The following is a 27,946-nucleotide window of genomic DNA, read 5'->3' on the forward strand; positions in this document are numbered from 1 at the left end:
CTGTCTTAGGAAAAAAATGTGCCTGTTTTATAAGTCCCTAAATATCTTTATTTATTATTTTTATTTATTTAATTTTATCTATTATTTTATTATTTTAAATATCCAAAGAACTGACTTCTTTTAACTAAACAGACCATGCAAATCAGCGGGAGCCAAATGCCAGGCTGCCTCACTTTCCCCAAGCAGGACCACTCCTGGCTGCATGAGTGAGAAGGAAAAAACCAGCTCTGGAGAGATCTGGGTTCAAATGCTGCCTCCAACTCTCACAAGGTCTAAAGTCACAAGACTTGGATTCAAGTCTCACCTCTAGTATCTATTACCTGAGTGGCCTTGGATAAGTCACCTGGCCTCTATCAATCTGTTTCCTCACTTGTAAATGAGTGGGTCAGCCTCAATGGCCTCCTAGCTTTAAACCCAACATATAGACTACCACACAGACTGGAACATTCCATGAGTAACACTTTGGGTACTGACTAAGCCAGGTGCCTAAGAGGAGACGGGAAACTGCCTTGGACCTATGAGCAGCCCCCAAGGTGGCTGGCTGCTGACCCCATCCAGCTCCTGCTCGTCCCATTTCTTTCTGTCTTACACATTTGTGCTCAGCATGGCCTGGACCACAACGGAACCGATTAAGACGGAGGAAGGCCCCAACTAAGAGAGTCTTTCTAGCATCCTAGGGATTAGAATGTGAATGAAAGCAGAAAAAAGCTCCCCTTGGCTACAGATCTAAGCACAAGCAAGAAGGGTAAATTAATCAGTGACAGATCTTGTGGTGAAGAGGCAGCAAAGTTTGAAGGAGTATCCCTATGCTTTGTAATAAAAACAGCTGTTATTTCTAGGGCACAGTAAGACCTGAAGGATGCTCCAAGGCATGTACCTGGAACCTTGAAATATTGTCTCATCTTCACCCTGTGAAGTGTGTGGTATAATCGCCCCCATTTGACAGATGAGAATACTGAGACTCAGGGAGATGAAATGCTTTGTTCAGTCATACACCTAAGAAATATGTGAGACAGGATACTATGTCACAGACAGAAGAGAATGGCCTTGAATGCCTAGGGCACTGGACTTTCAGCCAGGAAGACCTGAGTTCAAACTCTACCTCAGACACTTCTGAAATACATGACCCTGGACAAGCCACTTTATCCATTTTCCTGTAAAAAAGGAGTGAATCCCTTGCAGCTGTTTCCATAAAACATCAGCTCTGTTAAGAACGGGAATGATGGTCTGAGGATCTGACCCAGTACCATGATTCCAACGCAGATGCTCTGTGGGCCTCTGGTTCACAGTCCACCTAGGATCTACAATGATGCAGAGTGGGAAGGGATGGTTTCACTGGCTTCATTCTTCCCTGGGATAAAAGCTCAAATGTTTAGCCAAATCCAGAAATATTTCAGAGGTCCCTCATCTAGGTGTTTCTCCCGAACAGCTATAGCACAAACTCGTTGAGAGGCTCAAGAGAGACAAGAATCATAAAACACTTGGCAGACTTGACAGCACTGGCTGTTGTTCCTGTAACTACGGTCTGTCTGAGATCACAAGGCCTGGGTTACTATGGTCACTTTCCTGCTCCAGGAGGATGGGCAGAGAAGACTGTCTGAGATCACAAGGCCTCAGGAGTCCCCTGGGTTTCCATGGTCACTTTCCTGCTCCAGGAGGATGGGCAGAGAAGACTGTCTGAAATCACAAGGCCTCTGGAGTTCCCTGGGTTACTACAGTCACTTTTCTACTCTAGGAGGACAGGGAGAGAAGACTGTCTGAGATCACAAGGCCTCAGGAGTCCCCTGGATTTCTATGGTCACTTTCCTGCTCCAGGAGGATGGGCAGAGAAGACTGTCTGAGATCATAAGGCCTCAGGAGTCCCCTGGGTTTCTATGGTCACTTTCCTGCTCCAGGAGGATGGGCAGAGAAGACTGTCTGAAATCACAAGGCCTCTGGAGTTCCCTGGGTTACTACAGTCTACTCTAGGAGGACAGGGAGAGAAGACTGTCTGAGATCACAAGGCCTCAGGAGTCCCCTGGATTTCTATGGTCACTTTCCTGCTCCAGGAGGATGGGCAGAGAAGACTGTCTGAGATCACAAGGCCTCAGGAGTCCCCTGGGTTACTACAGTCACTTTTCTACTCTAGGAGGACAGGGAGAGAAGACTGTCTGAGATCACAAGGCCTCAGGAGTCCCCTGGGTTACTACAGTCACTTTTCTACTCTAGGAGGACAGGGAGAGAAGACTGTCTGAGATCACAAGGCCTCAGGAGTCCCCTGGGTTACTGCAGTCACTTTTCTACTCTAGGAGGACAGGGAGAGAAGACTGTCTGAGATCACAAGGCCTCAGGAGTCCCCTGGGTTACTACAGTCACTTTTCTACTCTAGGAGGACAGGGAGAGAAGACTGTCTGAGATCACAAGGCCTCAGGAGTCCCCTGGGTTACTGCAGTCACTTTTCTACTCTAGGAGGACAGGGAGAGAAGACTGTCTGAGATCACAAGGCCTCAGGAGTCCCCTGGGTTTCTATGGTCACTTTCCTGCTCCAGGAGGGTGGGCAGAGAAGACTGTCTGAGACCACAAGAACTTGGAAGTCTCCTGGGTTACTATGATCACTTTCCCACTCCAGGGGGACAGCCAGATGAGCCTCACCTGCTTCATTACACAAGGCCTTCAGGTCAGCCCCCACATAGCCATGAGCACTGTTGGCGAGCTGGACCAACTCTGCCTCTCGGAGGTCATGAGGAACCTCCCGGAGCAACTTCTGGAGGATGTCCAACCGGTCCTGGGCATTAGGGACCCCAATTTCAATCTCCTTGTCAAAGCGGCCTGGCCTTCGTAGGGCTGAATCCAAGGTGTGAGGGCGATTTGTGGCCCCAATGACCAAAACCCGCCCCTCACTCCCCTCCTAGGAGAGAAAATGAGACAAACAACAACTTTGTATTCATTTGGGGAGTAAATTTGTTCAGTCTCTCACCCAACCTCCTCACATGCGCTCTTTCCTGGACTTATCTCAAAGATCTTGGTGTATACTAATTAAATTATTGGCATATATTAATTGGTGTATATTAATTCAATAACTGGCTCTGCCCTCCCTCCCTCAACCCACATAGCTAACAGCAGCCAAGTACAATTACTGTTAGCTAGGAAATATCTGTTGTATCTGCCCATTCTCTCCACTCACACACCCACCATCCTAGTCTACCCCTGCCCTCATCATCTCTTGCCCAGATTACTGCAATAGCCCTCCAATCCACCCTCCAAAGAGCTGGCAAAATGATTTCCCTAAAGTGCAGGTCTGACCATGCCACTTCCCTGCTCAAGAAGCTGCAATGGCTCCCTCTTGTTCTTACAATAGAGTGCACGCTCCTTTATTTGACCTTGAAAGTCCTTCACAACCTGGTTCCAATTTACATTTCCCACCATTACATCCCTTCACCAACTCTAGAGTCCAGTCAAAGGGGTCTTCTTGCTTTTGCTCACACATGATATTCCATCTCCCACCTCCAGGCCTTTGCAAGGGCTGTCCCCCAGGCACTGCTTCCTCACCTCTACCTCTCAGAATCCCCACGTCCCCAAGCTCAGCATCAATTTCCCCTCTTAGAAGAGGTCTTCCCTGATCTAGCCAGCTGCCATGCTTTCCCCCAGAAAATGGCCTTGTAGAAGCATGATGGATGGGACAAAACTAGCCAGAGCCAGGAGGACTTGAGTTCAAAAGCTGCCTCTGACTCTGGCTGTATGACCCTGGACAAGTCACTTAACTACTTGGTGCTCTAGGCAGTAAGACTCTACAAGTGTCAGAGAAGGCATCAGTCTGCATTGTTTTCTCTCCTGGCAGTTCCTCTACCATCAAAATCACACATCCAGACCCCTACAGACAAAGCACCTGATGGTGTCAGTTCTCTGAGAGCAGGGATGGTGTATCAGTAAGGCAAGTGTCACAATATCGATGGTGACCATGAATATACCTGTATAGTTCTGTATAACAGAATATAAGAGACTCCCCATATAGAAGGCAGAAGAAGTAAAACATTTATTCAGACGCAAGAGGATCAAATCCCAAAACCAATAACTCCCATTCAACATAGCAACAATCATATCCCAAAACTAGTAAGCCTACTTTATCATAACAGCAAGGAACTTAAAACACAATATCACAGCAAGGAGCCAAGCCATCCCATAACCTTCCCTCTGTTGGGCCTTCTCATAAACACTTACTTACAAATCCTAGCTGCCTGCTTGCCTGGGTCCTCTCCTCCCACAGTTCTGAGAGAGAGCTTAACTGCTACCCTTAGAGTATATACACTCTTTTTAGAGCCCCAGGGCTTTATAACCCTCATGACATAATTAGCAAAACAGTGTGGGCCTTCCTACAAACAAGCCTCTCCTAATCTAGCTTCCCTTAAAATGGGCAGGGAAGATCTTTAGTCACATTAATGTGTATCTGTCCAGCAACATGACAGCACCTGGGGCACTTACTAACTAGATGATTGTTAAGTGAGTAACTGTCTGTGGATGAGTTGGACCAAATGGTCTCTGAGCAACCAGTTTCAGAATGAGACACCTGAAGAGGCAATGCCATACAGTGAGAAGGGCTCTGGACTGGGGATCAAAGTGGTCCTGCCACTTGATGCCAGGATGACCCTGGGCAGGTCACAACAGCTCTCTCATTTTCAATTTCCCCATTTGTAAAATTAAATGATGCCCCAAAGGTATTAAATGACCTCCCAAAAGGCCTATTAGAGTTCTAAATCTAGGATCCTGCGAAATATGAGTGAAGACTTTCTTGAGGTTGGAGAGGAAGAACTGGACAGAAAGCTGGCCTCGGGGCCAGGAAGACAGAGCTTGGGGCAAGGGCCACCTCTGACACATCCTGGCTTCGCTTTCTTCATCTGTAAAATGAGAGCTCTCAAGACTGCTATAGCTCTACAGCAATGATTCTAAGATTACTTTAAAAACAAATAACCTAAGTCCCTGCGGATGCCCTCCCATGCAAACATATACATGCATACATGAACACACATTCACACAGATATGATCACATACGGGCACACACACACTGTAACTGTTCCAGGTTTGTGTTCTACTTACAGAACCGATACCATCCATCAGAGTTAGGAGAGAAGCCACAACTCTCTTTTCGACCTCATTCTCGGACCCTTCTCTCTTGGGGCAAAGGGCATCCAGCTCATCAATAAAAATAATTGAGGGCTGCCTAAAACGAAAGCAGAAGTTTTGTTAGTCCCCAACCCATAATAGCCTTACTTGGGGTGGCAACGAGGGGACAGGGCAGAGAAAGCGGCTATAGGTGAAGCAGAGGGAGGAACAGGGATCTACCAAAACGGAGGAGGGTACCTCAAAGCGGCTTCAGCAAAGATCTGCCGCAGTCTTGCTTCTGAAGCGCCATAAAACCTACAACAAAGAAAATCCAATGAAAGTCAAATTTGCCTTGTTTACAAGCTAAGCCTTTACGGAAGAAAGTCTTGGTGCTGGTGGGCAGGGGGGGTGGGCAAGATTTTCTGGAGGGAGGCCTTAGCAGTAGGAGGGATCAGGAAAGGGCTTGAGTAGGAAGGCAACACGTATGCTGACTTTTCTAGGAAACTAGGGAGTCTAAGGGGTAGAGGCACATGGCAGATGATGAGGGCAAAGGCCGGAGGCAGAAGAAAAGAGGGTGTGTATGAGGAACAGCAAGAAAGTCAGTTTCCCAAAGGAAATTCTAAACTGTATAGTCAGTCAATAAGCATTTACACAGCACTTACTATGTGCCAGGCACTGTGCTTAGCTAGCACTAGGGATACAAAGAAAAGTCAAAAACAGTCCCTGCCCTCAGGGAGCTTATGATCTAATGGTAGAGAACTTGTACAAATAAAGATGTACAAAGAAGCTATAAGCTGGATAAATAGGAATAATGAACAGAAGAATGAAGAGGGTTGGAGAAGGCTTCCTGTAGGAGGAGGGATTTTAGATGGACTTAAAGGAAGCCCGGGAGGGCAGCAGCTGGAGCAGAGGAAGGAGAGCATTCTTGGCATGGCAGAATGGCCAGAGAAAAGCCAAGAGCCAAGAGATGGAGGGTCTTGTGGGAGGTACAGACAGCAGACCAGTCACTGGATTGAACATTGTGTGTCAGGGAGTAAGGTGTAAAAGCCTGGAAAGGTAGGAGGGGGTGTTGAACACCAAACAGAGCATTTTGTACTGGATCCTGGGGTAAACAGGGAGTCACTTGAGTTTACTGAGCAGAGGGTGACACGATCAGACCTGGCCTTTAGGAAAGTCACTTTGGTGGCTGATGAAGGATGGATTGGAGTGGGGGAGACCCTTGACTGGCAGATCCCCCCAGATGCTACTGCAATTGTCCAGGCATGAGGTGATGAGGGCTTGCACCAGGGTGGGGGCACAGGAAGGGGCGTATCAGAGAGATATTGCAAAGGGAAAATCAGCAAGCCTTGGTAACAGTCTGGCTATGAGAAGAGACAGTGAGGAACCCAGGCTGACCCCTAGGTTGGGAGCCTCAGTTGTTCTCTGCAGTAACAGGGAAGGCAGGAGGTAGAGGGGCTTTGGAAGGAAGGTCATGAGTTTGGTTTAAGATGTCTATTGTACATCCAGCTGGAGATGCCTGAAAGGCAGTTGGAGATGAGACACTGCAGATCAGCAGAGAGACTGAGGCAGGAAAGGTTGACTTGAGAATCATCAGCACAGAGATGGTTATTAAATCCATGGGAGCCAATGAGATCCTCAAAGGAAGTAGTCTGGAGGGAAGAGAGGAGGGGGTTCAGGACAGAGCTCTGGAGGCATGGTCTGGAGGAGGATCCAGCCAAAGAAACAAAGAAGGAGCAGGGGGCAGCTAGGTGGTGCAGTGAGTCCACTGGAGTCAGGAGGACCTGAGTTCAAATCCAGCCTCAGATACCTGACACATTTACTAGTTGTGTGACCTTGGGCAAGTCACTTAACCCCAATTGCCCTGCCTTCCCCCCTCCAACAAAGAAAAAAAAGGAGCAGTTAGGGAGTGAGGGGGAGAACAAGATGAAAGTGGGCTCAGTGCTGAGATTGCCTCAATGACCTCTCATGGTGACTAAATGTGGAAAAAAATACTATTGAAGTTTTAGGATCACAAATTAGAGTTTGTCAGTGAAAACAGCAGCATTCTCAGAATGACATCGTTTTTACCAAATACCTTTCTCAATAAAACCTTCTCTAAAAATCCAAAGAAGGATTTTTCCCCCACAAAATTGGGACTATGTTTTCTTGGTGGGCTCCTTGCTAATGAACCTACTTGCTTATGACTTCAGGACCGTTGATGACAGAAAGGTGGGCTCCCACTTCGTTGGCGATGGCCCTGGCGATCATAGTCTTCCCCGTCCCTGGAGGGCCATACAGTAAGACTCCTCTGGGAGGAGAGATACCTTTAGAAAGAAAGAGAAAGAAGGAATTGGTCAGTCCACGTGCTGGAAACTTCACCAAGTGCTCAAATCTTCCAGAACGACACAATCCCAAGCCACAGACCCACGGGGGGAGTCAGCCGATGGGGAGATGAGTGGTGAAGGGTCACCACCCCCAAAACTTGCTCCCTTCTGACCCCAGCTAGCTGCAACATCACTTTGGCTACAATATAAGGCAGCCAAGCACAAGCCTGGGCCATGGGAAGACCTCTAGCTCCCTCAAGTCCCACAGAGCTCTCCAGTGGAGCCCCTTCCACCCTCCGGAGGCCCAGCCGGTCCTCCCCTCAGCTGGAGAGTAAGCTCCCCCTTGAGGGCAGGACTGGTCTTGCCTTTCCTGGTAACCCCCATGACTCACACACAGTTGGCGTTTAATAAATGCTTGCTGATTGATGGTTCGATCATCCATCAGCTGGCTGTTTCATGCTATTCACGGTTGGACAGTAAAGAGAAAGGGAGGGAGAAGATATCCCCGCCATACACTTTCAGCAGATTCCAAGCAAGGCCCTGAGTGCCCACTCAGCCGGAGCAGACCTTTGTGTGCATCTCCCCCATCCCAACGTCCCCAAAAGAAGGGCTGGCTGACGTTTTTGGACGTTCGGTCCGACTAAACAAGGTTTAGCATCAAGAGTCCGGGTTTGGCAGCCAGAAGCCTCGCGGCTATTTGCTAGCAGTGAGGGCCTAACCTCTCTGGGACTCCTCCTTTGTAAAATGAGTGAGTTGGACAAGACCATCTTCTGTCTCTTCTTAAGCAGCTAGGTGATACAAGGGACAGATCCCTAGCCCTGGAGTCAGGAAGTCCTGGGTTCAAATCCTGCCTTAGACACTCACTTAGCTGGGATCCTGGGTAAGTCAGTTAATGGAGATAGTGATAGCCCCTCCTTCCCTGCACATGACAAGCTTAAAAGTGCTAAATTAAAACTGGTTAAAACCTACAAACAGCCACTGTGACCTACTGTGACCTAAAATGAAGTGGTCCAACAAGAGGCCCCTTCCAGCTATGGATCCCATGAGGCTCGGATGAATTTGCCTCTTGAATTTACAGCAGATTTAATGTGGCAAAGGCCCCTTGGTGATGTCCAGCGTGCAGACCCCCAGCCCAAGCTGAGGACCACCTATCAGGGAAGTGGGACAGTCACTGACCCACAGCCTGGCTTTGGGAGATCCTCACCCTTCAGCAAAGAGGAGCCAAGCAGATCATCAAATGAAACCTTGATGTGAGTCTTAGCGCTCCACTAACTAACTCATCTCATGGCCCCAAGACCTTCTCCTTTCCCAACCACCCTTCACAGCTGCCAAAGTAAAGACTGTTAAAATTCTACAGTTTTGATCATGTCACTCCCCTACTCAAGAAGCTACAGGGGCTCCCTATTTCCTATAGGAGAAAACACAAACTGCCCCGTCCGGCACTTCTAGCCTTTCACCATCTTGTTCCAACATCCCTCGGGAGACTGATGACAGTCCTTCTCCCGCCCAATACACATCAGCCAGGCCAGCTGGCTTGCTGCTCCCTCCCCCACCCCTGCAGAGGCCGCCTCCCGAGCCTGGAACACACGCCAAACCAGAACATTCTAAGGGCCTTTCCAGGCCTTCTAAGGGCCTCTCCCCACGCCCGGGTGATGACTTCCTCCGGATTCTGTATTCACTCATCAGTTTAGGTTTCACTCCTCGCACCTCAGAGGGCAGGGTCTATTTCCCTAGCCCTTAACGTCCCTTGCCCAGCAGCAGTTAATCGAAGGTGCTTATTATCTGTTGAATAAGAATAAGATGAAGAAGGGGCGCCTACCGTATCTCTTGAACAGCTCTGGCTGCTTCAGGGGTAGCTCTATCATTTCTCTGATGGCTTTCAATTGGCTGGTCAAACCTCCAATGAGGTCATAAGTGACTTTCCGTGGGCCATTATCCTCTTCCGTGGCTGCCTGGGGCTTTACAAAGTTGAATTTTGTAATGGAAGAGAGATAGTAGAAGGTATCAGCACTGCCATGGGCTCCCACTTGGGCTAGGGGCTGCAGTCTCTCTCCTCGGAGGGCAGGACTGCAACCATCAGCCAGAGCAGGACCCGCTCCTGGGCCATCGCCTTCCCCGAGGTGCTGGTCAGCCTCCAGGGAGGCATCTCCCGGCTTGGGGGCGAAGCTGCCCTCTCCGGGTTTACATGGCGTGCTGGTGGACGCTCCGTGCTGGGAGTCTCCCAGGCTCAGCTGGCTCAGCTCTAAGGACAAGTCCCCCGCAGCGGCCTCGAGGTCCAACGTCTCAGAGGCTGGCTCTTGCTTCTCACCAGCTGAGCTCCTTGGCGCTCCTTCCAGGGTGAGGCCATCGGCTCCCGTCACGGATGTCACTCTCAGCCGGCATGGTCTGCCGTAGAAAGTGAAGTGCAGAACATTGCCGGGCAACACGATTTTACCATCTAGAAAGTAAGTGTGTTTAGTACGCACTTGCTTTTCAATCCAGAAGTGGTTTTCACCCCAAACCTTCCCCCTCACCATCACATCTCACATCACAGAGGCAGAGCTGGAAGGACCTCAGGGACCACCTGGCCCTACCCTTTCATTTTACAGAAGGAGAAACTGAGGCCCAGGGGAGGGGAAGTGATTTATCCAAGGCCGAGAAGTGGAGATTGGCTCCCACTCCACAGTCAATGCTCTTTCCATTGGACTCCCAACACTGCTCCGTAATGAGACTGTTTATTTCCAGGGTCCACCCCTCCCCTCCCCGCCAACACACACACACACACACACACACACACACACACACACACACACACACACGCCCCTTACTGCCCCCGGGATAAATCAAAGCGCCAGCCAAACATTTAGAGATGCCCGCCTTCTGGCTTCTTTTTGGTTTTTGTTTTCATGTTCTAGTTTCTAAAGGCTTTGTTCACATATAACCTTTTCACACATTCTACATCAAGGATAACTATGCTAGGCTGCCTCATTTTCTGCAACTGTAAAATTGGGAAAATAATAACACCAACCTCCTAGGGTTCTTGTGAGGATCTAGTGAGATAATATATGTAAAGGTTCTGCAAACCTTATAGTGCTGTAGAAGCACTAATTATTATTACTGTCATTATTACCATTATTGTTAATTGCCGTTGTTATCATTATTGTTAATTACTGTCGTTATTACCATTATCGTTGTTAATTACTGTCATTACCATTATCGTTGCTAATTGCTGTCGTTATTATCATTATTGTTAATTACTGTCATTATTACCATTATCACTAATTGCTGTCGTTATTACCATTATCATTGTTAATTGCTGTCGTTATTATCATTATTGTTAATTATTGTCATTATTATCACTATCATTAATTGCTGTCGTTATTACCATTATTGTTAATTACTGTCATTATTACCATTATCGTCATTAATTGCTGTCGTTATTACCATTATTATTAATTGGTGTCATTATTATCATTATCGTTAATTATGGTCATTATTATCATTATTGTTAATTACTGTCTTTATTACCATTATCATAGTTAATTGCTGTCGTTATTATCATTACTGTTAATTGCTGTCATTATTATCACTATCATTAATTGCTGTCGTTATTACCATTATTGTTAATTACTGTCATTATTATCATTATTGTTAATTGCTGTCGTTATTATCATTATTGTTAATTACTGTCATTATTATCACTATCATTAATTGCTGTCGTTATTACCATTATTGTTAATTACTGTCATTATTACCATTATTGTTGTTAATTGCTGTCGTTATTACCATTATCATTAATTGCTGTCGTTATTACCATTATTGTTAATTACTGTCGTTATTACCATTATCGTCATTAATTATTGTCATTATTACTATTATCATTAATTGCTGTCGTTATTACCATTATTGTTAATTACTGTCGTTATTACCATTATCGTCATTAATTATTGTCATTATTACTATTATCATTAATTGCTGTCGTTATTACCATTATCGTTAATTACTGTCATTATTACCATTATTGTTGTTAATTGCTGTCGTTATTACCATTATCATTAATTGCTGTCGTTATTATCATTATCGTTAATTGCTGTCGTTATTACCATTATTGTTAATTACTGTCGTTATTACCATTATCGTCATTAATTATTGTCATTATTACTATTATCATTAATTGCTGTCGTTATTACCATTATTGTTAATTACTGTCATTATTACCATTATTGTTGTTAATTGCTGTCGTTATTACCATTATCATTAATTGCTGTCGTTATTATCATTATTGTTAATTGCTGTCGTTATTACCATTATTGTTAATTACTGTCGTTATTACCATTATCGTCATTAATTATTGTCATTATTACTATTATCATTAATTGCTGTCGTTATTACCATTATTATTAATTGGTGTCATTATTATCATTATCGTTAATTATGGTCGTTATTATCATTATTGTTAATTACTGTCTTTATTACCATTATCATAGTTAATTGCTGTCGTTATTACCATTATTGTTAATTACTGTCATTATTACCATTATTGTTGTTAATTGCTGTCGTTATTACCATTATCATTAATTGCTGTCGTTATTATCATTATTGTTAATTGCTGTCGTTATTACCATTATTGTTAATTACTGTCGTTATTACCATTATCGTCATTAATTATTGTCATTATTACTAGTATCATTAATTGCTGTCATTATTACCATTATCATTGTTAATTACTGTCATTATTATCATTATCGTAATTGTGGTTGTTGTCATTGTTAGCTACAGTTCCATGAAGACTTACATAAGCCCAGGGATTTTTGGGAAGCAATAAAATTCAATTCAATTAAAAAGCCTTGTTGTTCAGTTGTTTTCAGTCATGTCCAACTCTTTATGTTCTCATGTGGGATCTTCTTGGCAAAGATATTGGAATGGTTTGCCCTCTCCTTCTCCAGCTCATTTTACAGATGAGTAAACTGAGGCAAATGGGGTTAAGTGACCTGCCCAGGCAGTTAAGTATTGCCAGAAGCAGTAAGTGTCTGAAGCTGGACGAGTCTTCCTGATTCCAAGGCCAGCGCTCTGTGCACTATGGTGCCACCTAGCTACAGGCCTACACTATGACCAAAGCAAAACAACCAAGCCCTGGCCTCTAGGAGTTTACATTCTAATGCCAAATAGAACAGCTTCATATAGGCCTCCTTTACTAAATCACCACGAAAACACTTCAAAATGAAACATTTGCTCACCTAATTTTCTCAGAAGACAAGTAACCAGTTCTTCCTCGTTCATTTCTGCATCCCTGTCACTAGAACAAAAGGTGTAAAAAAAAAAATCCTTACTACATTTTCCAGACACTTAAAGGTAAGATGCCGAGATAAGCCCACATTGGACTATGTGGGTGTCCCAGAATCATAAGCAGGTCAGTGGGACAGCTAGGACGCACCATAGTGCCGGGAGCACTCCTTCCACTGATGCAGGTCAGCAACTTCCCCAAAGCTGAAGAGCCTTAGAGAGTTGCCCCAGATACCTGGAGTTCAAGTGACTTGCCCAGAGGCATATGGCCACTCATGATGAGAGCTAGCATTTAGATAGTGCTTTAAAGTTTGCAAAGCTCTTTCCAGGTATTATCTCATTTGATCCCTACAACAGCCCTGGGAGGTCAGTGCTATTATAATCTCTATTTTACAGGTAGGGAAACTGAGGCAGAGAAGAGACAAGTGACTTGCCCAGGGTCACACAGCTACTAAGTGTCTGAGGCTGGATTTGAACTCAGGCCTTCTTGGCTTGAAGCCCAGGGCTTTTCCCCCACTCTCTTCATCTCCAAGCCCACTGACATCATCTTCCACGCTCACCTCCCTTGTCCAAGTCTCTTGTTTGCCAACTCATCATTCCCTAGGTGGGGGATCCCCAAAGCTCTGTTCTGGGACCCCTTCTGGATTCTTCTCCATTCATATTCTCTCTCTCTCTCTCTCTCTCTTTCTCTCCTCACCCTCATCAGTTCCCCTGGATTTCATTGGCTTCCCATCTCTCTACAGATGTTTCATACATCTATATATCCAATCCCAGTCTCTCCTAAAGCTTTGGTCCCCCCAAAATCACCAATTCCCTATTGTACTTTTTAAAGCAGCGTTAAATGACTTGCCCAAGGTCACACAGCTAGCGTGTTGAGACCAGATTTGAACTCCAGGCCCAGCGCTCAGTCTGCTGCTCCACTTAGCTGCTCCCAGATGTCTCATAGGTATGTTAAATTTGAAATGAACTCATTATTTTCTCCTGCTCCCAAACTTTCCCATTTCCAAATCTTCCAGATCCACACCTCTGGCATTATTTTGGCCTCCTCACCCTCCCTCACTCCACACCTCCAATGCTGCCAAATGTCACCATTTTCACACCCATATCTCATCTCTCCACTCAAACGGCCCCTGTCCTGTGTCCAGATCCTCAGTGCCTCCTACCTGGTCCCAGACTCAGGTGTCTCCTCTTTCCAATCCATCCTCCACCCAGAGAACAAAGCTTTTCCCAAAGCACAAGACTGAACATCTGATTCTCCTACTCCACAATTCCTCTGGTTCCCTATAGCCTCTTAGATAAAATAAAAACCCCTCCAACTTTTGCCTCCCTGCACAACCTGGACCCAACCAACCTTTCCAGTACCATATTACTCCCCCACCCCACACTCTCTGGCCCAGTCCCCTCTCTGGTCTCCAGTCTGTGCATTGGCCCCTACTTGGAATGCACTCCCTCCTCATGCCCTTACCTGTGTGACCCAGGAAAAGCCACTTACTCTCTTTCTGCCTCATCTTTAAATGGGGATGATAATGGCACCTTCTCCAGCCTTGTCATGAGGATCAAATGAGAGGTTTGTAAAGTGCTCGGCATATAGTAGGTGCTTAATAAATGCTTGTTTCCCCTTTCCCTGCCATCCACATCAGAGAATCCCTCCCTTCCTTCAAGGCTCAGCTCAAGCATCACCTTCTGCATGACTCCTTCTCTGATTCCCCAACTGTCGGCTTTCACCACTTTGCCATTTGGTATTAATTAAGGATAAATGTCAACGTTAAGTCTAGAACTCAAATTCAATGAGAATCAGGAGTTTGGGGTTTTGTCTTCACACCCCCAATGTTTAGCATAGTGACTAGCAGGGACTTAATAAATGCTTGGTGAGGCAATGACTGAGCCAGCTTTGTAGTACATGGATGAGATACTGGTTCAGAAGGATAGCATAGGGATTGCTACGCTTGGGGAGAGGGTCCTCCCTTCACCAGAGCAGACCACAGTCCCCCTGGGCCTTTGCCGATGGGCTGGGGCTTGCCAGGACCAGCCTGGTGATCATGCTTCTCTCTCACCGACCCAGAGGTCACCTCGCCCCTTCCCAAGGCTTCTCTGGCTTGGAAAGGACCGTGGGAGGAGGGAGGAGTCCCTGCCAGGCCCTGTCATGACAGAAGGAAGTGGGGGAGCCCCTCAGAGGGCTGGGCTGTTTGTTAATGCTAAAGGGGAACCCCCAAAGACGTGCATACAAAGACGGGGGAGGAAGGGAAGGGCCCCATATCCATGCAAAGCAGAGGGAGCATTAGAGTGGACAGGAAGAACCAACTACCAGCTGGTGGCAGAGGAGAAGAAGGCCCCTGGACCACCTGAAGCCCCATCACTTCTCCCCTGGACTAGGGCACAAACCTCCTAATTGGTTTCCTGCCTCTAGTCTCTCCTCTCCAAGCCTTCCCTCCACTCAACTGCCAAATCAACTTTCCTAAAGCAAGGGTCTGACCATGTCACTCCCCTGCTCAAGAAACTGAGGTGGGTCCCTATCACCTCCCAGATCAAACACAAAATTCTCTGCTTAGAATTTAAAGGCCTTCATCAACTGACTCCAAACTCCCTGTCCAGCTCTATGACTCATAACTCCTGCTTTTGTCCTCTATGGCCCAGCCCAAATTGCTTCCTCGCCTTTCCTCCCACGTGATACTGCATTTCTAGTCTTCAGGCCTTTGCTCAAGCTGTGCCCAGAAGACTCTTCCTCCTCACTTCTATCTCTCAGGATATTTTATGTCTTTAAAAACACAGCTCAAATGCCACTTATTACATGGAGCCTTTCCTGATCACCCCAACTGCTAGGGCCCTCTCCATGGTCTAGTAGCTAGAGAGCCAAGGAGACCTGTGTTCAAGTCATGCCCAACACCCACTGGTTGTGTGACCCTGGGTAAGACTCTCAGCGCCCAGACAACTCTCTGGGAGATGATGAGTACAGAGAGAGGGCTGACCTGCGTCAGGGGAGGGAGTTTTCTCTTCCTAGAGTTCCCCAAACTACTAACAGGTCCAACGTGTACCTCCTTCCCCCATTATTAGCTATAATGGACATATTGCCTCTTCCAAAAGAACGTCAAGTCCCTAAGGGTGAACTTCAGAGCTAGGAGGACCTGGGTTCAAACCCAGCCCCTGACACTGGCTGTATAACCAAGTCATTCAACCTCTTGGGGGCTCCAGGTATCTGAGACTAAGTGAATAAATAGGGGTTGCCATTCCGCATTACTGGAGGGAGTTTCCACACTGGGATTCCCCCCCACACCTTGCTTCCCCAGATAACAAGTCTTAACCACTTCCAAATCCCATTCAAATATCCCTTTCAAAAGTGCCATGAGACATAATAACAGGAGTAGTAATAATGAGGATGATGATGATAGCTAGTGTTCACACAGAACCTGAAGGCTTACAAAATGCTTTACAAATATGATCTCATCAGCCCTGGGATGTAGGGGTTGTTATCATCCCCAGTTTAACAGGTGATGAAATTGAGGCAAGGGTTAAGTGACTTGCCCAAGGTCACGCAGCTAGCCAGTCTCTGAGGCTGGTTGAACTCAGGCCTTCCTGACTCCAGGCCCAGGGATCTATCCACTGCGCCCCCTGGCGGCCTCATTTGTAACTGCTCACCAGAAGCCCAAATTTGGGAAATAGATTCATAAGAGATTGAAAACTGGAAGGGACATTAATGATCACTTAGCCCAACGCCCTCATTTGACAGATAAACATACACAGACCCAAAGAGAAATGATTTCCCTAAGCTTTTGTTGTTCAGTCACGTCTGACTCTTCATGACCCCATCTTGGGTTTTCTTGGCAACTGGAGTGTTTGCCATTTCCTTCTCCAGCTCATTTTACAGATAAGGAAACTGAGGCAAACAGGGTCAAGTGACTTGTCTAGGGTCACAGAGCTAGTCAGAATCTGAGGCAGGATTTGAACTCAGATCCTCCTGACTCCAGGCCCTGCACTCCATCCCCTGTGCCACCTAGCTGCCTCTTGCCTAAGCTATAACAAATCAGGGATAGGATAGGTCCTATTAGGACCTCAACTAGACTATGTGAGGGGTTCATAAGGCTGGACCCATGGAGAAATTTGATGGGGTACGTGAACTCGAATGGGAGGAAAAAATCACATCTTTATTACTATTAACTTCTAACTGAAATTTAGCAAATCCTTCAATTATTTAAAAACATCATGCGAGATGGGTCCATAGGCTTCACCAGCCTGCCAAGGGGGTCCTGGCAAACACAAACAGGTTAAGAACGTCTGACCCTGATGATTTTTAAGGTCTTTCTAGCTCTGACATCTCACAATGATATTTTCTGCTTTACAAATATAACCCACAGGTCTGTCTACAGACAGACCATGTTAAAACACATCAATCATGTTCATTTATAATGAGAGAGGGATTTTTTTTGGAGGGGGGGGAAGAGGATACTAAAAAAATAGTGATAGGAAAAAAGAGAAAAAACAAGTCTTTGGAGCATTTTTTTAAATGCACAGAAGAAAGTTCAGAAGGAAACACAACGACAGTTTTAAAATTAATACACTGAATTTATTGTAAACTTTTTTAAAAGCAAGCAAGGCAACTGGGGTCTTATAATGTGAACTTCTTTTTTCCGTTTATCTTTGTATATAGAAACGCTCCTGTATGTCACTTCAGAGCAATAACAAAAGGTATTTTAAAATAAAATGCGCTGATCACACTGTAAAACTGAAATGGAGGGAGCCAAGCCAACTAGCACTCATTCCCTTCACATCAACAAACCTACGCACAATTAACCCCAAGAGTACCCATCCCCACCCCAGCATCCCTCAGAGAACCAATCCAAACCTCAGAACCAGGTCCACTCTCTCGGCTGGTACCAGGGTCCCTGTGAGAGGCTCCACCAGGACCCCATCCCCGGGTTTCACTCCTAAGTTGCTTTGAACACCCTCACTTAGGCCAACCTTCCTTCCAGGAAATCCTGCCACAGGCCACGCTGTGCAGACCTGTACCCAGAGAAGAAAACATAGGCTGTTAAGACCCACACCTACCTTTCCTCCAGAAGGTCAGGAAATAAACCGGCAAAATTCAAAAACTCTCACCTCTTGCTGTCCAGCCCCACTCGTGAGCAGCGCTGGCCGGCCAATACAGAGGTTGGCGGATTTCATCGTGTTGAGGCCAAGTTGTGAAAAGAAATTTTGGAATGTTTTTGGGACAGGGTCATCTGCTGTAAAAGAAAAGAAAAAAAATTTTTCCTCCAACACTTTAATGAAAGTGACCACTTTGGTATGAAATTACAAAAATCCTCTATTTGTACCGTACATAAGAGCCTTCCCACATTGGTCATATTAAGGCACACTAACATCAATCGGGGAGGGAGAAGGGAACTAGTATTTTATTAACTGCTGCAAGCCAAGCACCATGCTAAGTCCATTAGAATTATTATCTCACAAAAATGCTGGCAGGTAGGGGCTATTATTATCCCTCTTTTACAATTTAGTAAACTGAGGCAAAAAGAGGGTAAGTGACTTGCTCAGGGTTACACAGCTAGTAAGTATCTGAGACTGGATTTAAACTCAGGGCTTCCTGACTCCAGGCCTAGCACTATACCACCAAGTTGCCCTTTAATGTAAAGAACACTTTTTTTGTTCAGTAGCTTTTTGCAGTCCTGTCAGACTCCGTGACCCCATTTGGGGCTTTCTTGGCAAAGATAGTGGAGTGGTTTGTCATTTCCTTTTCCAGCTCATTTGACCAATGAGGAAATTGAGGTAAACAGGCTTAAGTGACTTGCCCAGGGTCATGCAGCTAGTAGATCTATGAGGTTGGATTTGAACTCATGAATTTGAGTTTTCCTGATTCCAAGCCCAGTGCTTTAACCACTGAGCCACCTGGCAGGCACCTAATAAATGTTTACTGACCAACTGACCTCAGACCAATGAACCTGTAGGCAAGAGAATTGGATTTGAATCCTGACTCTAACCTAGTGTATGAACTTGGGTAATGTCCGGCCCTCCTCTGGGCCTCAGTTTCCCCAACTGTAAAGCAAGGAGGTTGGTTTAGAGAACCTCAAAGGTGCCTTCCAGCCCCAAATAGATGAATAAGCCTTGGTTCCTTGGACACCGCCCCCCCCCCCCCAAGTCATAACACCACCTGCTACTTGCAGCTGCTGTGGCTATGTAAGACCAATAACACCAGCACACAGGAGGGCTGCTAGCACAGATTCTTTGATCTGCTCTTCTAAGGAAAGCATCTTTAAAGGGGTCAACAATCTTACTTTAATTAAATATATATATATATATATATCACTCACTTAGTTCAGAGGAAAAGTCAGCACCCCTTCAGAGCAAAAGTCAGAGAAAATACAAACAGAAATTACAAGCAGAAATTATAAACAGAGAAAATAGCACAGATCAACAGATAGGACTTCTAACTGTCTGAGCAATTAGCACAGATCCATAGACAGATCCAACTGTCTAACCATTACATACATAGTTACCAGAGAGCAAAGCACCAACATCTGGTTTTCAAAGGGATGGGGGGAAGCTCCTTAACAGCTACCCAGAGTCTCCTCTGGCCAAATCACATGCACACTCTTCCAATGAGTGAACCCCAAAGCAAAACCTCACCTCAGAGTATATATACATTCTCAGAGCCAGAGGGCATCACAATTCTCATGACCCAGTGCCTTATTAGAAATTAGCAAAAGGTATGGGCCTTCCTACAAAACAAGCCTCCCCTAATCAAGCTTCCCTTAATGGGCTCCATGTGAAGCCTATTAATGGGCTGTGAAGACCTTCCTATCACATTAACATTACACCTACTTGGCATCACAAACACCTTGGGATTCCAACCTGTGTATGGGCACTCCTGAACCACAGGTATCGCTACTCAAGGCCTAGGGCCTATCCAGGTAAGGAAACCCAGGAGGTGGAGGTCTCCCACCTCAAGGTCCTCAGAACAAGGTAATGGAAAAAGCAAATTATCGTGTGCCACCTACTCTATAGGGTCCCTGGGAGAAAAAGCATATGCAAGCCCATCATGGCTCGATAATCAGACTGTTGATATTATTAACAACTGTCTCCCTAGCAATGGAGGCTCCAGAACTGGCCTGAGAGCCTGGGAGACCCGAGTTCAAGTCCCACCTAGAACCCATCCTGGCTGTGGGCCTGGGGAAAGTCTCTAGGCATCAGTCTAAGACCATCAGCAGGAGAGAAGGTGCAGATGCTCCAGAGGAGGAACTTTCCTCATCAAGGATTCCCTCTCTTGATGAAAGCGCAGGTCCAGCGTCCATCCCCACATAGTTACGAGTCCTTAAATGTTTTTCTCCCCTTCATTCACTCACATATCACGCAGAGCCATCAGCTACAGGACATGGGTCTGACTTCTACTGCCACAAGCCACTGACAGAGGGAAACTGAGGCCCACGGAGGGGGGCGGGGCAGTAAAGGGCAGAGCCGGGAACATATGCCAGCTTCTCTGGCTGCAGCGAGGTGGCCACCAGTCTCCCCCTGCCATGCCTCGCAGGGTCTCCCGGCAGCACTCACGTGGTCGCAGCCCCCGCCCCCTTCGGCCGGTCCCGCCCTTTCTCCTAGCCAGTTTTACCTTTCTCCACCAAATCCACCACGAGCAGGCAGCCGGCCCCGGGGCCCGGACCAGGGCCAGGTGTGCCCGCGGGCGAGGGTCCGGGGGAGGCGGCGGCGGAGGCGCTGCCGGCGCCCTGGCTCCGCCGCGCTTTGCTTTTCTTGGAGGACATTCCGGGAGGGAAGGTTCGGCCCTGGGTGCCGGAAGATCCCCGGTGCGGGAGGAACCCCGACAGCCGGCACAACGTGAGCGCAGAGAAAAACTTCCTGGGCAGAGGTTGCCGTGACTCCGCCCCGGTCCCGCCCCGCCCCCGCCCCGGCCGGCCCCGCCGAAATCCTCCGAGCCGGGAGCCCACCCGAGCTTTACGAGCGCACCTGCTGAGGCAGGGACCGTGGCCAAGCTGGCAAGCTGGGCCTTTCCTGGCTGGGGGCCAGAGCTCTCCCGCCTCCTACATCCTCTTATAGGAGCTTAATCAATCCTCCCGGAATTCTAGTGACGTCCTGGGGGCACAGGATGGAGAGTAGGAAGGTTAGCCCGGGGACCAGGAATGCCCTCCTGATGTTACAAAGGAGGAAGCTGAGGCCAGGATTTGGAGCCAAGCCTCTTCCTTCCCTGCCCGCAGAATCCTTCCCAATGCAGCCTGCCCTCCGAGCTCCCGGCTCCAGGAGCAGGCCTGGGTGTGGCTGGGGTTGAGCCTGGAGCTGGGGCTGCAGCGGCGCCGCTATTCGGAGGCCTACGGTCGGCTCCCGCCCCCTCCGGTGCACCCGGGGGCCTCCGGCAGCAGCGGACGGGATGGGGCCGGGGCTGATAGGGTGGAAGCGGCGGCCGCTGCTACAATTGCAGCTTCAGCGGGGGCTGTTACTCTGGAGTCGGCGGCGGCCGTTGCTACAGTTGCAGCAGCTGCAGTTGCGGGCGGCCTCCCGCGCGCTGTCCAGCAGCCTCAGCCCCGGCCCCGGCGGCCTGCGGGGCGAGGTCGACCGCTTCGGAGGCGTTACAGTGCGCTTGGGCCAGCTGCGGCCTGCGGACAGCGTGGATCCGGCCACCTTCCGGACGTGGCTCCAGGGCAAGTGCGCCGCCCCCTCTCCAGCCCGCCCCGCGCGTGCACAGCCTGGGTCCTGTCCCGGGCTCAGCCTGGGGGTGCACTCCCAGCCTCAGTCTCCCCATCTCGACAACGGGCTTTTGTTGACCTTGGTCTCTACCGCACCAGATACAGCCGGGCTAGCTGGGCCGGGCCTTTTAGGGGACTTCAAACTAGATGGCTCCTGTACCAAGCGCTTTGCAATCCTGAAAGGGCTAAGCAGATGTTAGCAAGGATTGCTGGGGCTCTCGCCCTATCCCAAGTGTCGCCCGGAAGTTGCTGAGCCGGTCTTTGAACCCTGCCCTTCTGGGTTTTTGCAAGGAAGCCTTAAAGCCGCCGGGATGGCCCACGTCACAGATGTCCTGCTCGGTGTACCGCAGATGTAACTGAAGGGGGCATGTTGTGAAGTCTTCCCGATTGAGCGATAAGTACCCATGAACCTGGGGTTGTTGGGGCGGCAGCTGGGTAGTGTGGTGAGCAGAACGCTGAACTTAGGGTCTGAGAGACCTGGGTTCAAATTCTACCTCAAACACTAGCTGGGGGATCATGGGCAAGTCACTCCGCCCCCCCGCCCCAAAAAATAACCTCTCTGTCTCAGTTTCCTCATTTGTAACATGCTGTTAATAATAACTTGAAATACCTGCTTCCTGGAGTTGTCAACAGGCTTTATTAAGCGATTACTAAGTGCTCTGGACTAGGAATACAAACAAAAGTTCCTGCCCCCCAGGAGGTTACAGTAACATCGAAAGGGAGCTGAAAAGAGGGCAGTGGTAAAGAGGATGGTATGCCCCGGGGCATAGTAGAGAAAATCCAGGAGGGCAGCCTGGAGAGAGGCGTGGAGACATGGCTGACCCCAGCCTCCTTTTAAATGTAGGTTTGGAAGGAACCAGCCAATCAGAGGGAGAAGCTGAAGGAACAGTGAGGACTTCTGAAGTATGAAGTTCAAGGCTGGAGTGACAAAATCCTAGACTACTGAGAGCTGTTTTAACAGTGACTGGCCCAAGGTCACACAGCCAGTTTGTGGGGAGGGGCAGGGACCCGAACCCAGGTCTTCCTGTCTCCAAGGCGCCAATTCCTCTTCTACCTTCCTCCTTCTCCTTTTCTCCCTCTTCCCCACACTACCCTCTGCCATGGCAAAATCTAAATTGGGCAAACCAGAGGCCTCTGCTGTTTGTACCATACAGAGATCACAGGCTTAGAGCTGAAGGGAAGCTAAGTAGGCATCTCAACCATCCCCCTTTTTGGACAGATCAAGAGAGTGTGACCCAGAGGGGAAGGGGTTTGTCCAAGGTCACCTGGATATTAACAGAAGCAGGATTTGAACCCAGATCTTCTGTCTCCAATTCTCTCTACTCTAGATATCACACAATTTACTAGTACTTTGTATGTAGCCATAAATGCTACCTCTTGGCCCTTTTTATATCTGCATTTCGCAGGTAGCAGAAGGGGCCCGTACATCTCCAATAACTAGAGACGTTAGGCTGGGCATTCTTTCCTTTAACAAGTGTGCCCCACCTGCTAATACCATAGTCTAGTACTGGAGAATACTAATTAATGATACCTATAATTAATCACTTTACTATACTATGTAATAGTAATGTAATCATTGTAATACCAATAATTAATTATGGTAATTAATACCAAATATACTATGATATGGGGTGGGTAACACAATGAATAGAGTGCAATGCCTCAAATCAGGAAGACTCATCTTCCTGAGTTCAAATCTGGCCTCAGACACTTACTGGCGGTGTGATCCTGGGCAAATCACTTAACCCCATTTTCCCCATTTCCTCATTCGTAAAATGAGCTGGAGAAGGAAAGGGCAAACCACTCCAGTATCTTGGCCAAGAAAACCCCAGATGGAGTAACAAAGAGTTGGCCACGAATCAGCCACATAGTGTTACATTAGTCTATAATATAGTATATCACATATAATATACAGTTTACATTATATAATCTTAATATATAATTATTTGTAATATAATATATGATAAAACACCTTGTATATTTCATTATGTTAAACTGTTCTGATCTACTATATTGATAATATATTGTTGTCTTTGTCCTTCATTCTCGAAGAGGACCAAGATATCAGGAAAAGGATGACATGAAATTGCAGTTGACTTTGATTTGAGTGAGAGAGGGCTGTGCAAGGTCACTAGCCTCACTTTCTCCTCCAGAGCCATCTGGGTCCAGTGGCCTGATATTCACCAGGACACTAGATATGGCCCAGGATTCATTAGAAGATCCTGGCCCTTTCAGGCTAAGGTCTTTTCAGGTTCTCACTTTGAGGGAGGGCACGCCCATTCAGAGAACAGGCCTCTTTAAGAAGTTAATGGAGGGATGGCCCCTTTAATCAAAAACTAAAAAAAAAAAAAAAAATCAAACTGGGAGGGGAAGACCCTCAGGGTTCCAGCCCAAAAAAGAAAGTTACTATTTAGTATTTACTTTCACTTTGTGCTAGGAGGGCAGGGACCTATTCTCCAATCTATGAGCTCCAGAGGGAGTTGGGTTTAAGGCTTGGTTTTGAGAAAGAAATCTAGCCAGTAAACCCAAAGTTAAGGAGGCCGCCTTTGGCCATCAAATGCACCTTCCTTGGGGCAGAGGAAGGAGAGGGACAGGGACAGGGAGAGGAAGAGGCTACTCACAGGTTGTGTTTGTCTTTCGTTCTTGAAGAGGACCATAACATCAGGGAGATGATGACACGACTTGCAGTTGACTTTGATTTGAGTGAGGAAGGGCTGTGCAAGGTCACCAGCCTCACTTTCTCCTCTAGAGCCATCATCAATATATTACATATATATATTATATGTGTCATTTCTAACTTAGAGAGAGATATGTCCAAAGAGGCACAGTCCCCCATGCCTTCCAACATGCCCTCAAAAGACTTCTAATGATAAAGGAATGTGAAAGAAGAATGTCACAGTACATAACAATGCCACTCTGGGTTGACCTTCCAGAAATGGACACACCTAGTCCCAGCGAATTCCTCCCAGACCCTATCTCTTAGGGAAATGAAGAGATCCCTCCCAGAGATCTCTTATCTCAAATCGGAATTAAATAGGAGGGTGGCTCCAGTGGACTTGGCTAGGAAGCCATTTCCCTAGGGATGGATGCTAATGTAATCCCTTCCCAGAGAAATGGAAGAGATTGTCTTTGAATATTCACTTAATGAAAGGTCCTTTTGTCCTGTCACGTCACCCACCTCTCCAAGGGCTTGCTTTTTTCCTGGAGCCTAGAAAGGGCTTAAGAGAAAAGTATTTCTTAGTATTTTTAGAGAAACTAAAAAAAGAGGGTTTTTAATCTGCTTCCACATGATCGTTGTCTGTACAGGGCACGTGGAAGATAGCCAAAAAAATCCAGTATGCCCTAGCTTCCAGGATCCTAGCAAGAAGAGCTAAAATGAACCTTAGAAATCATAGTCAGTAGTCTATAACATTTATCTGGCACCTACTCTATGCCAGGCACTGTGCTCAGCTACAAATATGAAAAAGAAGCCCAATCCCTGCCCTCAAGCAGTTTACAATCTGATGGGGGAAGACAAGGCACAAAAAAAGTTGAAAGGTATGGGGTGATGGTGGGGGAGGGGGGGTGGGAAATCTAAGAGGTCGAGAATGAGCTCAGCTGGGTGGGAAATGAGAGGTCTGTCTGGACCCCTTTCTTTAAACAGAGGAGATTATGGCTCCACCTCAGATTTTACAAATGAGAAGAGTGAGGGCCAAGAGGGGGAAGGGACTTGCCAGGGGCCCTGGGCAACATAAGTAGTCTTGTTTTTGTTGTTCAATCCTGTCTGGCTCATCATGACTCCATTTAGGGTTTTCTTGGCAAAGACACTGGAGTGGTTTGCCATTTCCAGATCATTTTTACAGATGAAGAAACTGAGGCAAACAGGATTAAGTGACTTGCCCAGGGTCACATAGCCAGTAAGTGTCGGAGGGCAAATTTGAACTCAGGTCTTGCTGATTCCAGACCCAGCACTCTCTCCACTGCACTGCCTCACTGCCCAGGTCTTCCTATAAATATTATTTAAAATTGTTTTAGAGCCAAGTCTTCCCTTGCTTCACAGATGATATAAAATAACAAAATTTATCTGAAGCAATAAACCTTAAAGAGCTGGAAATCCAGATAATTTTTATCAAAGACCAACCCCCAAGACAACATTTCCTATTCATTTAGTCTACTAAATTTAGATACACTCCCTGGAAAGTCCTTAAATACTTTTGTCTTGATGAATACAAAGAATTAGGGAAAAACTTATTTGAACTGGTGCAAAGTGAATTAAACAGACTTAGGAAATATACACAGACACACAATTTTAACAGTATAAAAGAAAAAAAAAAGGAAATCAAAGCGACCACAAAGAAGAGACATAAGAAAGTATCTCCCTCCCCCAACTTATTTGTAGATATGGGGAACACTGGGTGGGAAATAAATCATATAATGTCAGACTTTTCTGATATGCAAGCTCTAGTGACCTGTTTCTCATCCCTCCTTTTTTCTTCTTTGTTATAAGAGATGGCTCCCTGGGAGGGCAGGAATAGAGAGATACAAGGAGAAATGTAGGTGATTAAAACAAAAGATCTAAAAACAGACATATTTTAAATAAATAGAAAGAACACCACAATGAAACTGATTGCTGTGAAATCAAGTGGCCGCACTTGGCCCTGAGGGAAAAATAGAAGCAAGTCCCTCCCTCTTTTCTTTCCAAAGGTGGGAGTCTGTGGTGTGGAACACTACATATAATATCAGAATTTTTTGATATGTTGGTTATACCCAGCTGGTATATTTCCTGTTTTTATTCTTCGCTATAACATATGCTTTCTGTGAGGGGGAGGGGGGAAGGGGGCTTTGGGTGATGTGAAAACAAGCAATAATAAAAACAATTTTTAAAAAATACTTTTGTTTCATCCTTCTCAACTGCAGCCTCAATCCAGCAATGGCAAGCAGAGGGCAGAATAGCCATCTGGCTGCATGTCCCCATCTTACAAAGCCAGTTTATAAGCCCAGCGGCTTCCCTGGGCCTTCGTTTTCACCACGCAGAGTCTGATGCATCCCTGATGACCCTGTGGCTCGGGGAAGGACCCAGCCGCTTGCCAGGCTATGCCACCCACCAAGTAGGAGTTGCAGGTGAGTGCCCAAGCCAGCATTCTCCTCAAATTCATATCTTGCAGAATCCGGTGAACTGGAAATCCACCCATTTCTTGCTTCTGGGAGCTAAGATTACCCAGGGAACAACCTCCATTCAGGGAAGAGTTCATAGATTCTCAGAGTGAAAAAGTCCTTAACAGGGATTTCCTCTGCATCAGAGAAGCAGCGTGCTATGTGCGAGGACCAGTGGGTGTGAGGTCTGAAGGCCCGGTCCAAATCCAGGCAGCATGGTGGAAAGAATGCTAGGCCTGGAATCAAAGGACCCACCTTCAGATCCTGACTTTGCCACTTCAGTCAATCAGTAAGCATTTATTAAGTGCCTGCTGTGTCACAGACACTGTGCTGAGCGCTGGGAATCCGAAAAGAGGCAAAAGACAGTTCCTGCCCTCATGGTGCTTACAGTCTAATGGGGGAGACCACAAGCAAACAGAGATAAATAATATGTTAATGTATCATGATGAGAATATACTGGGCAGCTAGTTGATGCTGCGGGTAGAATGTCAGGCCTTAAGTCAGTAAGACTCATCTTCATGCACTCAAATCCAACCTCAGACACTTAGTAGCTATAAGTCACTTAACCCTGTTTGCCTCAGTTTCCTCATCTGTCAAATGAGACAGAGAAGGAAAGGGCAAACCTCTCCAGTATCTTGGCCAAGAAAGCCTCAAATGGGGCCATGAAGAATCAGACATGACTCAACAGCAACAATAGAATATGTGTTAGAATAGAATAGAACAACAAAATGTTATATGTACCATTACAATATATTGTGTTGCATATTGCATATCATATATCCTTATTATTACACATCATAATCTAATGATATATTATGTATATTATATATACCATTACAATATATTATGTTGCATATTATTGAGTATTGTATATCATTATTATTACACATCATGATCTAATTATATACTATATATTATTTCTATGATCTTGCCTCTGCGACCTTGGGCAAGTCAATTAACCTTCAGAGGCCTCTGGTTCTCTCATCTAGACTGAAAGGATTGGGCTGAAAGACTCAGAAGGCCCTTCCAGCTCTCAATCTGTGGTCCTGTGATTCCTATGGCCTCCAGTGACAGGGACCTGAGGCAACTAGGTCTGGATTCAAGAAGACCTGAGTTCAAATTCAGCTGTGTGAACCTGGCCAAGTCATTCAAACTTTATCTGCCTCAGTTTTCCCAAATGCAAAATGGGGATAGTAACAGCACCCACTCCCCTCCCCGCCCAGAGTTGATGGGAAGAACAAGTGAGATATTATTTGTAAATGGCTTAGCACAGTGCCTGTAGGTGCTTAATAAATACTTACTAACTTCCTGAGGTAACCCGTTGTACTTTTGGAAAGGATCAGTTGTTAGGAAGTCTTTTCTTACTGTGAGACAAAACTGGGGCCAATAAAAACGAATCTAATTCCTCTTCTATATACCTCTCTCAGATGCTTAAAGGCATCCTCCCACTCCCATTTGACTGACCCCCTTATCAAATCTCTTTTCCAGACAAAA

The 27,946-nt window shown here is 46.6% G+C and overlaps 2 protein-coding genes across 2 annotated transcripts in view; one reads left to right on the forward strand and one right to left on the reverse strand.

The window, feature by feature from the left end:
- Window positions 1–20,484, reverse strand: part of SPATA5 (spermatogenesis associated 5) — a 232,759-nt gene extending 212,275 nt beyond the window's left edge. The window contains exons 1-9 of the mRNA XM_036762617.1: window positions 20,233–20,484; window positions 17,733–17,857; window positions 17,479–17,636; window positions 12,596–12,654; window positions 9,199–9,816; window positions 7,250–7,379; window positions 5,335–5,391; window positions 5,071–5,194; window positions 2,632–2,887 (exon numbers count right to left, since the gene is read on the reverse strand). Coding sequence (XP_036618512.1) covers window positions 2,632–2,887; window positions 5,071–5,194; window positions 5,335–5,391; window positions 7,250–7,379; window positions 9,199–9,816; window positions 12,596–12,654; window positions 17,479–17,636; window positions 17,733–17,857; window positions 20,233–20,383 — 1,678 coding nt within the window. The 5' untranslated portion in view covers window positions 20,384–20,484. The remainder of the gene's footprint in view (window positions 1–2,631; window positions 2,888–5,070; window positions 5,195–5,334; window positions 5,392–7,249; window positions 7,380–9,198; window positions 9,817–12,595; window positions 12,655–17,478; window positions 17,637–17,732; window positions 17,858–20,232) is intronic.
- A 481-nt stretch (window positions 20,485–20,965) lies between these two features.
- Window positions 20,966–27,946, forward strand: part of NUDT6 (nudix hydrolase 6) — a 40,732-nt gene continuing 33,751 nt past the window's right edge. Inside the window, exons 1-2 of the mRNA XM_036762618.1 lie at window positions 20,966–21,274; window positions 26,216–26,419. Of these exons, the coding sequence (XP_036618513.1) occupies window positions 21,004–21,274; window positions 26,216–26,419 (475 nt within the window). The 5' untranslated portion in view covers window positions 20,966–21,003. The remainder of the gene's footprint in view (window positions 21,275–26,215; window positions 26,420–27,946) is intronic.

This window comes from Trichosurus vulpecula, chromosome 6, assembly GCF_011100635.1.
Source record: "Trichosurus vulpecula isolate mTriVul1 chromosome 6, mTriVul1.pri, whole genome shotgun sequence".
Classification (NCBI taxonomy): Eukaryota; Metazoa; Chordata; class Mammalia; order Diprotodontia; family Phalangeridae; genus Trichosurus; species Trichosurus vulpecula.